The 12,212-nt window shown below is 43.9% G+C and overlaps 1 protein-coding gene and 1 pseudogene across 2 annotated transcripts in view; one reads left to right on the top strand and one right to left on the bottom strand.

Annotated features, from left to right (window-relative positions):
* Positions 1–5,657, top strand: part of LOC309361214 (ensconsin-like) — a 225,524-nt pseudogene extending 219,867 nt beyond the window's left edge. The window contains exons 15-16 of the transcript XR_014173427.1: positions 4,915–4,990; positions 5,647–5,657. The product of XR_014173427.1 is annotated as an ensconsin-like (transcript). The remainder of the gene's footprint in view (positions 1–4,914; positions 4,991–5,646) is intronic.
* Positions 5,658–10,108: 4,451 nt separating this feature from the next.
* The window catches only part of LOC309361213 (four and a half LIM domains protein 1-like), a gene marked incomplete at its 5' end in the record, with an annotated part of 39,006 nt that continues 36,902 nt past the window's right edge, over positions 10,109–12,212 (bottom strand). The window contains 2 exons of the mRNA XM_081896145.1: positions 10,109–10,695; positions 11,192–11,378. Of these exons, the coding sequence (XP_081752271.1) occupies positions 10,541–10,695; positions 11,192–11,378 (342 nt within the window). The 3' untranslated portion in view covers positions 10,109–10,540. The remainder of the gene's footprint in view (positions 10,696–11,191; positions 11,379–12,212) is intronic.

The raw sequence follows: 12,212 nt of genomic DNA, 5'->3' as shown, positions 1-12,212 counted from the left end.
CAAACCTCTGCCTGTGACGGAGCCCCTCCGGCATGGCTGCGTCAATCGCTAGTAGAATCCGAAAGTGGTTGCTTTCGGAATCGTTTCCAACATAAAAGCTCTTTAACGGAAACACGTCTTCTGGACTCTCGGCGTGACAGTTTCCGGCGAGGAGTGGGTGTCCCTATAGGAGGTCCTGAGACCTCCCCACTGTTTTCGCTGGAAGCGTCTCTGAGCCATCCCTCCGACTCACTTTCCCTTGGAGTTCTTGCTCGCCCTCTACTGGTTCCCTCTTCCGCTGCTACTTCTCTCTCAACCTCAATGAGCCTTTGCACCTCCGGTTCTTCCGATGGCAGTTCCCTGACAAAACTGTTGTAAGAATGCATTAGAAAAATATATAAAGAACAAGCTAATAGTGACAGGTACATTCATTATCAGAATGAGAGTACACACCGGGAAATGATAGAAAACCCAGTTACACTCTTTTAATTTATGTTAATAAATAGATGAGAAAATGAAAGAGATATTAAAAATATAAATTAAGTTTAATGTCTGTAAAGATATAGAATACAGTGGTACCTCGGCATGTGAACGGGATCCGTTCCGGAGCCCCATTCACATCCTGAACGGAACGTAAGACGCAACAGCGCGTCTGCATGTGCAGCTTTTCGCTGCTTCTGCGCATGCGTGTGATGTCATTTTGAGCGTCTGCGCATGCATGAGCAGCGAAACCCGGAAGTAACACGCTCCGTTACTTCTGGGTTGCCGCGGAGCGCAACCCGAAAGCGCTCAACCTGAAGCGTATTTATTCCGAGGTATGACTGTATTACTTGTAGATGGTTTTGGTTTATGCGGTTTATATTTTTGTTTATTCAAGAAGATGTACACCATATTTGTTATATAAGATTGTCAATAAGGCATCAATAAAATTTAAAAAGAAAAAGAAAAGAAAAGAAACGTTTGGCTCCATAAGCCTGTGACTTTCGCCCTCCCCGATTGATGGCTTTCAAAAATATTCTCTTCATATTGCAATCTCCTACCTTTCTTCTTACTATTAAATCGTCGTCTTATATATAAACTAAAATAATGTGGATAAGTAATGAATGGTAATTTTAACTGGACAAAACTTCCTGCGACCTGACTAGCGATGTAAGTTTTTTACAATTGTCTTTCAGATATAACATAAATTGTCCCACTCTTTCAGAAAAGTCCAATCCCGCTGGTTCCGGATTGTCCCGGTCAGTTTGGCCAATTTGGCATAGTCCAATAATTTCATCTGCTGCTCTTGTCGGCAGCTTTTAAGGCAGAATACTCTTCCTAGAGGCAAATACGGGTTGCCTAAGCAGTGAATAAAAATGATTGCATATTAGGGAAATGTATTCTGGCAACCGCCCTCTTGCAGTCTTTTGAGACTACAACTGACAGCTTTTATTATTATTATTATTATTATTATTATTATTATTATTATTATTATTATTATTATTATTTCTACCCCGCCCATCTGGCTGGGTTTCCCCAGCCACTCTGGCCGGCTTCAAACAAAAGATTAAAATACAACAATTAATCAAATATTAATAATAATAATAATAATAATTATAATAATTATAACTTATTATTTCTACCCTGCCCATCTGGCTGCACTCTGGGCAGCTTCCAACAAAGATTAAAAATGCATTAAAACAGGAAAGCTGTTTTGATTTTTGTGGATGCGGAGAAAGCCTTCGACAACATTTGCTGGAGTTTTATGAATAAGAATCTCCAAGGGATGGGGGTAGGCCAAGGTTTTGAAAACGGTATAGGTGCAATATATTTTAAACAAAAAGCAAAACTAATTGTAAACAATGTGGTAACGGAGGAAATACCAATAGAAAAAGGTACACAACAGGGATGCCCAATATCCCCTTTGCTTTTTATATCAGTCCTGGAGGTTTTGTTAAATATGATTAGAAGGGACCAGTTGGTTAAAGGTATTCAGGTCGGAGTCAAAAATTACAAGTTAAGGGCATTCGCAGATGATTTAGTGTTAACTTTGCAACAGCCAGACACTAGTACCAAAAGAGTATTAGAATTAATTGAGACATTTGGTCAAGTAGCAGGATTTAAACTGAACAAACAGAAAACGAAAGTGTTGGAAAAAAATTTAACAATGGAAGAAAGAGAGAGATTTCAGAGTGAAACAGGGTTGGAAATAACAAAAAAAGTGAACTACCTGGGGGTGAACTTAACATCTAAGAATGTGAACTTATTTAAAGACAATTATGAAAAGTGTTGGACAGAAGTAAAGAAAGACTTAGAAATATGGTCTAGACTGAGACTTTCCTTGTTAGGCCGAATTGCTGTTATTAAGATGAATGTATTGCCTAGAATGTTATTTTTGTTTCAGACGTTACAGACTTTGGACAAGATGGACTGCTTCAAGAAGTGGCAGAAAGACATATCTAAATTTGTCTGGCAGGGCAAAAAGCCCAGAATAAAATTTAAGATTTTAACTGATGCAAAAGATAGAGGGGGCTTTGCCCTGCCGGACTTAAGACTTTATTATGAATCAGCAGCTTTTTGCTGGTTGAAACACTGGCTACTTCTTGAAGACACAGACATTTTGGATTTGGAAGGGTATGATAATAACTTCGGTTGGCATGCATATTTATGGTATGACAAGGTAAAGGTGTATAAAAGTTTCAAAAACCATATTGTCAGGAAAGCATTATACAATGTTTGGATTCGATACAAAGACTTGTTGGAAAGTAAAACTCCCAGGTGGTTGTCACCAATGGAAGCTAAGGCGGTGAAAAAACTTAATATGGATTCTAAATGGCCAAAATACTGTGAAATCCTAGAACAAGATGGTGAGAAGCTTAAACTTCAGAGTTATGAGAAATTAAAGTTCAAAGTTTGAGACTGGTTACATTACCATCAGATAAATGAGACATTTAAGCAGGACAGGAAAATAGGATTTCAGAAGGAGAGGTCAAAGTTAGAAACAGAATTGTTAGAACCCAATACTAAGAATTTGTCTAGAATGTATAACTTGCTGTTGAAATGGAATACACAGGATGAAACGGTGAAATCAGCTATGATTAAATGGGCACAGGATATCGGTCATGACATTATGTTTGCTGACTGGGAACAGTTATGGACCACTGGTGTTAAATTTACGGCATGTAATGCCTTAAAAGAAAACATAATGAAAATGATTTACAGGTGGTACATGACCCCAGTCAAGCTTGCAAAAATTTGCCATTTGCCCAATAACAAATGCTGGAAATGTAATGAGACTGAAGGTACCTTTTACCACCTTTGGTGGACCTGTCCAAAGATTAAAGCCTTCTGGGAGATGATTTATAATGAAATTAAGAAGGTCCTTAAGTGGACTTTTCCTAAGAAACCTGAGGCTTTTCTCCTGGGCATGGTTGGCCAACTGGTGCCAAAGAAGGATAGGACTTTTTTCATGTATGCTACTACAGCAGCAAGAATTCTTCTGGCAAAGTATTGGAAGATGTAAGAACTACCTACTCTGGAAGAATGGCAGACAAAGGTGACAGACTTCATGGGACTAGCAGAGATGACCGGCAGAATCCGAGACCAGGGGAAAGAGACAGTGGAAGAGGACTGGAAGAAATTCAAAACATATCTTAAAAACTGTTGTAAAATTGAGGAGTGTTAAGATGTCAAGGGGTAAGAAGTAGAGAATTACAGCTGTAACTAATAAGTTTAAGGAAATCTAATGAAAGGGAACTAATAGATAAACTGACTAAAGGGTTGCTAAAGAATTGTGGAATAAGGATGCAGCGAAAGGGAGGTATGGGGAAGTCGGTATATGTTTAACGTTGTGTATGTTTTTGTTTTGTGTTGTGTTTGTTTTTTATTATGTGTTTGAAAAATGAATAATTTTTTTTAAAATGCATTAAAACATCAAACATTCAAAACTTCCCTAAACAGGGCTGCCTTCAGATGTCTTTTAAAAATAGGATAGTTGCTTATTTCCTTGACATCTGATGAGAGGGTGTTCCACAGAGCGGGGGCCATCACCAAGAAGGCCCCCTGCCTGGTTCCCTGTAACCTCGCTTCTTGCAGGGAGGGAACCGCCAGAAGGCCCTCAGGAGAGGGAGCCCAGCATCCGGGGTGGAGACACTCCTTCAGGTCTACTGGGCAGTTGAGGGCTTTCAAGGTCTGCACAGAAACTTTGAATTGTGCCTCGAAACATATTAGGGGCCAACGTAGGTCCTTCTGAAACCAGTGTTATGTGGTCTCAGTAAGACTTGAATTGAAATCTTTTATTTTACAGAAAAGTTCAACCTTGCTGGAATCCTCTTAATATTGACAACCAGAGGAACGTTTCCTCTGCTGGGCTGTTGAAGGCATTCAAGGTCCACACCAACAGTTTGAATTGTGCCTGGAAACGTCCCGGGAGCTAATGTAGGTCTTTCAGTACCGGTGTTATATGGTCTCAGGAAGACTTTATTTTACAGAAAGCTTCACCCTCGCTGGCATCCTCTTAATGCACTTTGAATTTTGCCCGAAAACGTACTGGGAGCCAACATAGGTCTTTCAGGACCGGTGTTTTATGATCTTGGAAAGACTTGATTTAAATCCTTTACAGAACGGTTCAGCCTTGCTGGCATCCTCTTAATAGTGACAACCAGAGGAAAGTTTCTTCTACTGGGCCATTTAGGGGTTTCAAGGTCTGCACTGCCACTTTGAATTGTGCCCGGAAACGTCCCGGGAGCCAATGCAGGTCTTTCAGGACCGGTGTTATATGGTCCCTGTCAGACTTTCTTTACAGAAAGGTTCAACCTTGCTGGCATCCTTTTCATATTTACAACCAGAGGAAGGTTTCCTATGGCTTTTGATGTCCTTCAGATGCCAACTGGGCACAGGGCTGTCTTACAACCAGCAACTCATCTTGCAACTGACTTTCTGCTACCTCTAACACAGACCAACGACAAGTCCAAAGTGGAGGGCGAAGGTGTCAAAGAAGACGAGATGGGCCTCGAAAAGCAAGATCAGCCCGGTAAGGGGCAGCCCTGCGACTGTTTATCACAGTTTAAATCCCTAGTCAGGAAAACTTGAATTAAAAATCTCTTTCTTTACATAAAGGTTCAGCCTTGCTAGCATTCTCTTCATCTTGACAAGCAGAGGATGGTTTCTTTTTTGGAATGATAAATTTCCAGAGTAGTTTTTACTGTTATATCAAAAGTGATTTGGTTCTACTCCTAGAAAAGACATAGACAGATGATGATGAAATGATGGTGAGGAAGGAGAAAAAGAATCATTTCCTTCATCACAATTTAAACCATTTATTTAACTAAAGCAATAATATGATAATAACAATAATACTACTACTACAGTGGTACCTCTAATTACAAACTTAATTCGTTCTGGAGGTCCGTTCTTAACCTGAAACTGTTCTCAACTAGAGGCGTGCTTTCACTAATGGGGCCTCTTCCTGCTGCTGTGCCGCCGGCACACGATTTCCATTCTCATCCTAGGGCAAAGTTCTCAACTCGAGGTAACTCTTCCAGGTTAGCGGAGTTTGTAACCTGAAGCGTTTGTAACCTGAAGCGTTTGTAACTTGAGGTACCACTGTAATAATTTATTATTTCTATAAAGAGCGGCTTCAGGGCAGATGTTCATACTGGCATGATGCCCCATTTCTTGGGATACCAGTTGAGAACTAGAGATCCAGCCCCCTTTCTGTCTCGTCTTCCGCTCTCTCCCAAACCTTTTTGCCATTCCCAAATATTTCAGAGCAGTGCCTTAGGTCAAAACGAAACCAAATGTATTTTTGTATGATCACTCTTTTCGTTTGGGCAGAGACAATCCTTTGGACAAGCATGATGATGCCGGGTCCCCCCCCCCCCCCGTGCAAACCAATGCCTGTTGAATGCTGTATGTAAACACATATTCACTGTTAAATAAATTTTCCAGTTGAAAGCAGCCTGCGGTTGGTTTTTAACAGATGATCCAAAACTGTTGCTGTCGGCAGGGAGGAATGCAGAGATTTTGAAACTGACTTTGTATTGACCTGTTCTTGGTCTAATAATAATAATAATAATAATAATAATAATAATAATAATAGATTCAGGTAGGTAGTTGCGTTGGTCTGATGCAGTCGAAATAAATAAAAAAAAATGTCCAGCAGCACCTTAGAGACCAAAGAAGATTGTTCTGGGTATAAGCTTTCATGTGCATGCACACTTCTTCAGATACACTGAAACAGAAGTTCCCAGAACCTTATATATAGAGAGAGGGTGGGGTGGAGTTTTTCTTCACAATTACCGTTAAGAGCTTGGGTGTAATCTTCGACATCTATGGAGGCGCAGGTTGCAGCTATAACAAAGGCGGCATTTTTTCATCTCTGCCAAGCTAAGCAGTTGGCTCCTTACCTCTCTCGCCCTGACCTAGCCACTGTGATCCACGCAACGGTCACCTCCAGACTGGATTATTGTAACTCGCTCTACATGGGGCTGCCCTTGAGACTGACCCAGAAACTCCAGTGGGTGCAGAATGCCACGGCGAGACTCCTTATGGGGTCCTCGCTGTGGGATCACATTCACCCGGTGCTATACCAGCTGCACTGACTCCCGGTGGAGTACAGGATCAGGTTTAAGGTGCTGGTTTTAACCTCTAAAGCCCTATATGGCCTAGGACCCTCGTACCTACGGGACCGCCTCTCCTGGTATGTCCCACGGAGGACCTTACGGTCTTCAAACAAAAACATCTTGGAGGTCCCGGACCACAGGGAGGTTAGGCTGGCCTCGACCAGAGCCAGGGCTTTTTTTTGGGAAAGGCAAAGTTGTTCAGCTTTAGGAAGCAAATGAATGGATGAAACGGAAGGTATGAATGAATGAAATGGAAGATATGAATGAATGAAACCAAATTAGCATAGCGATATACACAGAACATAATAGGAAGCAGTGGTTGTTGAGCTATTTCTAGTCTTTTATTCTTTTTTTTTAATTTTGGGCGGGAGGAGATCCCTGAGGGGCCAGAGATTGACCAGGAACGCCCCGCAATCTACCAGTAGATCGTGATCTACCTGTTGGAGGTTCCTGTTCTACATGATTTTCTTCCATAGACATGGTACAGCCTAGTTTGCGGGACAGGAATGTTTGGAAATCAGGCACAAAATCAAAATCAATCGGGCATTTCTCTGAAAAGTGGCCTTTGTCCCAAATTTCTTGGCGGCTTCCGGCGTTGTGAACCTCTGCCTTTTCCCCTTGAAGAAGAAGGAGATGCCCTCTTGCAATTCACACCTATGTACTATCGAATTTCCTTTTAGGGCTTCTACAACAGGTTTATATTTCTCTCTTCAGTCGCCTGGTTGGGATTATCTTATGGATAATGATCTCATTTTCTTTTTCTTTTAATATAATATTGATTGCATTTTTTCTTTTTCCCTTTATAACAGGGGGGAGGGGCAACTCCCAAGAGACTGTGATCTGAACTGGCAGTGATCTACCCCCTTTCAGGTCAAAGCTGCTGAGCTTTGAGGAGGAAAGCACCATTTTTAAGGGGGTGCAGGGCTTAAATGTTGAGCTTTTTTAGGGGGGGCCAAAGTTGTTGAGCTTCTCTGGGGGGAGCCAGTGACCTACCAGTGATCTATCGTAGACGTCCAGTCACAATCTACCTGTTGGACATGCCTGCTTTTTAACAACCAAATAAAATTTCTTCATCACATAGATCTTTGCTCAAATTGGGCTTTGACTTCCTCCCGTCCCCCTCCCTGACTTCCAGATGTAATCACTTTTATCTGAGCATTTCTGAATCACCCTGTTTACCTTGTCTCCATACTTATGATCTCATTTTCACCCATTCTGAGTTTTTTCTTGTTACTAGTTAGTCATACTTTGTCTCTGGTGTCCATCAATGGTTTGATGTTCCCACGCGGGGCTTCCAGGAACGGTGAAAAATAAGGGACTCCTGTCTGTATGGGACCTGCGAAGGTTCCTGCGGTCAGAGTGAAAAAACGGAATACAAACCCAGGCAAGTTGGAGTAAAGCAACGAAGACGCTGGACCTTTATTAAAGATTTCTGCGGCAGCAGGGTCAAAGCCAGTCTCGCCAAGGAGGAAAGGAGAAGACTCCAAGCGGGAGATGTTTCTTACTTTTTATATAGTATCGAACCAAGCACATCTGGATTTCCGTAATCCCCCCTCCCCTTAATTCCCCGTGAGACACTTCATCGGAAGCGATCTTGGTAAGAATGGGTGGAGGAAATTGCATGTCACAAATGTTTGCGTTTTATTCCTTTGTGCTCATCGAGGGTTTCGTTGTGTTAATCTGCGAATGCCAGGTTTTCTGGAGACGTGTCTGGGCCGGACTGTGTGATGCTGATCAGATCTGCATATTGACATGCTATCACCTAGGGCAGGGACGTCCAACTCCCAATAGACTGTGATCTACTCCCAGTGTAAAAAAAAAAAAACCTGGCAGTGATCCACCCGTTGTCGTTGGATGGATCAAAGTTGTGGAGCTTTTTGGGGAAAGCCAAGGTGGTTGAGCTTTTTTTTTTAGGGCAGCGAATGAATGAATGAAACTGAATATATGAATAAATGGAACGGAATATATGAATAAATGGAACAGAATGAGCATTGCGAGATACACAGAACATAATCAAAAGTTGATTATATAAAACACAGTGGAAGGTCCTGAATCCCCAGTCCAATAACAGAACTTAATCTGTTGGCCCACTTTTTGGCTAGGAAGCAAAAGTGGCTGAGCTTTTTTTGGGAGAAGCAAAGTTGTTCAGCTTTCTTTAGGAAACCAAAGTTGTTGAGCTTTTCTTTGGAAAGCCAAAGTTCTAGAGCTTTTTTAGGAAGCCAACGCTTTTGGGCTTTTGGGGGGAAGCCAAAGCTAATGAGCTTTTTTTGGGGAAAATAGATCACTGAGGGGCCAGCGATCTACCAGGAACACCCCAATATCTACCAGTAGATCGCAATATACCTGTTGAATGTGCCTGACCTAGGGCATGGGTAGGCAAACTAAGGCCCGGGGGCCAGATCCGGCCCAATCACCTTCTCAATCCAGCCCCCGGACGGTCCGGGAATCAGCGTGTAGAATACGCCCTTTGATTTAAAATGCATCTCTGGGTTATTTGTGGGGCATAGGAATTCGTTCATTATTATTTTTTCCCCAAAATATAGTCCGGCACCCCACAAGGTCCGAGGGACAGTGGACCAGCCCCCTGCTGAAAAAGTTTGGCGACCCCTGCTTTTGATTGTCAAACAAATATGAAGGGATCATTGCTTGTGGAAAGCGATGTTGCAAAGGGCTCAGGCCGGCTGTTTCCTGGCTTTTGTGGGATTTTTGACACAAGCATTTTGCCCCACCCCACCCCAAGATTCAGCGTTATACAGGCAGAGGGCCTTCTCGGTGGTGGCTCCCTCTCCCATCAGATCTCAAGGAAATCAGCAACTATCCTGCTTTTAAAAGACATCTGAAGGCAGCCCTGTTTAGCCTTTTAAATGCGGGTGTTCCTGGTCAACGATCCTTTAAAACGGCCCCAAACTCTTTCCCGATCTTTTGCTCCCCAAGAAAGAAGAGCAAAAATTTTCCCTTTCAAAAGCAGCCGTGTGATTTCAGCCCACATCTTACCGCTCACTCAGAAGTTAGTAACTTACCGTACTTTTCTGTGTATAAGACTAGCATTGTTTTTTTACCAAAAAATAATGTTAAAAGGGGGGGGGGTAGTTTTATACCCGGGGGCAATCTCCCCCCCCCATTTTCTTAATTTTGAGTCCCCCAAGATAAAGGTAAAGGACCCCAACAGTTAAGTCCAGTCCAAAATAGGGGAGTCTTACACATGGGGACATGTTATACACGGAAAAAGCCTGTAATTAGCTGTATGTGCTTAGTTATCAGCAAGTACTGTACTTTTCCGTGTAGAAGACGAGGTTTTATATAAGACTCAAGGCTTCAAAGACCCCTCGGTGACCACAGCTGGTGGGCGATTTGCGGCAACGCCCCCTAAAAAAAGCTCAACAACAAAATTTTTAGTCCCCCCAAAATAGGGGAATGGAAGTGTGGTCTATTTGGATGTGCAAAGCTTCAGCCTAAATGTCAGCTGACATCCGGGAAGCATGGCAAAAAAGCAAGAGGATGCCAGCGAGGTTGAATCTTTCTGTTAAAAAAAATGATTTAAATCAAGTCTTCCTGACTAGTGATTGAAATCCAGTCTTCCTGAATCGTGATTGAAATCAAATCCACCCGGGTTATCAGTAAGTACATTTGGATGTGCGAAGCTTGAGCGTAAACTTTGGCTGGCATCCACAGAGCATGGCGAGAAAGCAAGAGGATGTCAGCGAGGTCGAACCTTTCTGTAAATAAAAAAGTGATTTTAAGCAAGGTTAGCAGCAGGTAGGATGCTAAGGCAGAGCTTTTATTGAACATCACATATCGGATGGGGAGGGGAGGGGGGAGATGCCAGGCACCTCTTAAGGATAGGGATGGGGAAGCTTAAAATGCGGGCAGGCGAGTGGGCAGGTTGTCTCCAAGCACACAGATCGAACCCCTCTGTGGAAGAGGTGAGGCCACGCCCCCTTTGCCCCTGGCTCCTCCCCTTACAGCTTCTTGGCACAGGTGGGGCAGTAGACTTGCTCGCTGTGGAAGACGAAGGGCTTGTTGGCCAGCGGGATGGAGCACTTCTTGCAGTTGAAGCAGTAGTCGTGCCAGGAGTGGCCTTCATGGCTGACCACGTTGGTGCCTTTCCCGAAACCTGCTGGTTCAGAGGAGGAGCAGGTAGGGAAGGGTTAAAAAGGAAGGAGAAGGAAGCACACAGGTCACTTCATTCAGGAATAGGCAAACTTGGCCCCCCAGCTGTTTTGGGACTACAACTCCCATCACCCCTAGCTAACAGAACCAGTGGTCATGGGTGGTGGGCGTTGTGGTCCCAAAACAGCTGGAGGGCCGAGTTGGACCACCACTGCAGTAGTCCAAGCAGGAGATCACCACAGCAGGTGCCACTCTGGGCAGGTGGGGTCTCATCCTGCATCCCAGATGGAGCTGTCCTGGACACAGAACGGACCTGCACCCCCATGAGTCCAAAATAGGCTGAGGAGCTGGTCCTTCAGAGGCAAAGTTGCCCCGTTCATGGCCAGGGGCCCCACCCACAACCAGACTTCCGCCTTGCCAGGATCCGACCTCAACCTGTTAACCGCCACCCGTCCTCCAACCGCCTCCAGGCACTCACCCCCGACCCATCACTAACCCACCTGTGATTGAGTTCTTGCAACCGCTGCATTTCTTGGCCACAAAGGACTTGTAGCAACTGACGCAGTAGAATTGATCCTCCACAGCTGTGAAGCGTTGCCCTCCCAGTTTCTTGGAGCAGGTGGCGCACACAAAGCACTCAGAGTGGTATGGCTGCTCCTGGTAGGCGACCCCTCCGCAGGTGATGGCCTGGGGAAGGAAGTCAGAGGTCAAGCGCTGCTTGGACTCCTGGGGAACCATTTGTCCCAGCTGCCCCGAACCCCTGTGTCACCTGTGGAAGCTTTCTCTCTTCTGTTTAAAGCAGGGTGTATAAAAATCAATGATTTAAAAATAAATAAATAACTCTGTTTTTTTTGGGGGGGGGGCGATAAATTTGAATTTATTTGACAACCATTTGTATTTAAATTTTTCATTCAATTTAAATTTTATTTACAGTGGTTTGCATACGTCTTGGTTTGCATATGTTTTGGATTGCAAACACGTCCAACCCGGAAGGGCGTGTCCCAGTTCACAACCTTTTTTGGATGACAACCCCTTTTTTGGATTACGAACAAAAAAATTTTGGGAGGCCCCATTGACGAAAGGGCGCCTTGGGTGACAACCTGTTTTGGTTTACGAATGGACCTCCGGAATGAATTATGGTTGTGTAATGGGAATTGGGGTTGCTTGTGCGTAAATTCCAAACTGCTCCGAGCTGGTTGTATAGCTGGACCTTTCCCCGGTTTGACAGCCCTAACAGCGCGACTGTCTCAGTCACTGGCAGAATCCGTCAGTGGGCATTTCCTAAACTTCTTCCAACATAAGAATTCCTTAACAGCCAGTCTCCTCCTCGCTTCTCTGTGCGGAAGCCTTCTGCGCAGAGTGGGCGTGCCAAGCGGTGGTCCTGCACTCTCCTCACTGATCTCACTGGAAGAGTCTCAGAGCCTCCCCTCCGAAGTACTCTCAGCCTCTCCTTTCTTCCTGGTGTCACCTTGGTTTCCTTCCCCAGCGGAAGCTCTCTCTCTCTCCTTGCTGGTTCCCTCT

The sequence above is a fragment of the Podarcis melisellensis genome (assembly GCF_964234715.1).
Source record: "Podarcis melisellensis genome assembly, chromosome: W".
In the NCBI taxonomy this organism is placed as follows: Eukaryota; Metazoa; Chordata; class Lepidosauria; order Squamata; family Lacertidae; genus Podarcis; species Podarcis melisellensis.
Note: the sequence above shows the minus strand (reverse complement) of the source record. Positions and strands in the feature narration are given on the sequence as shown.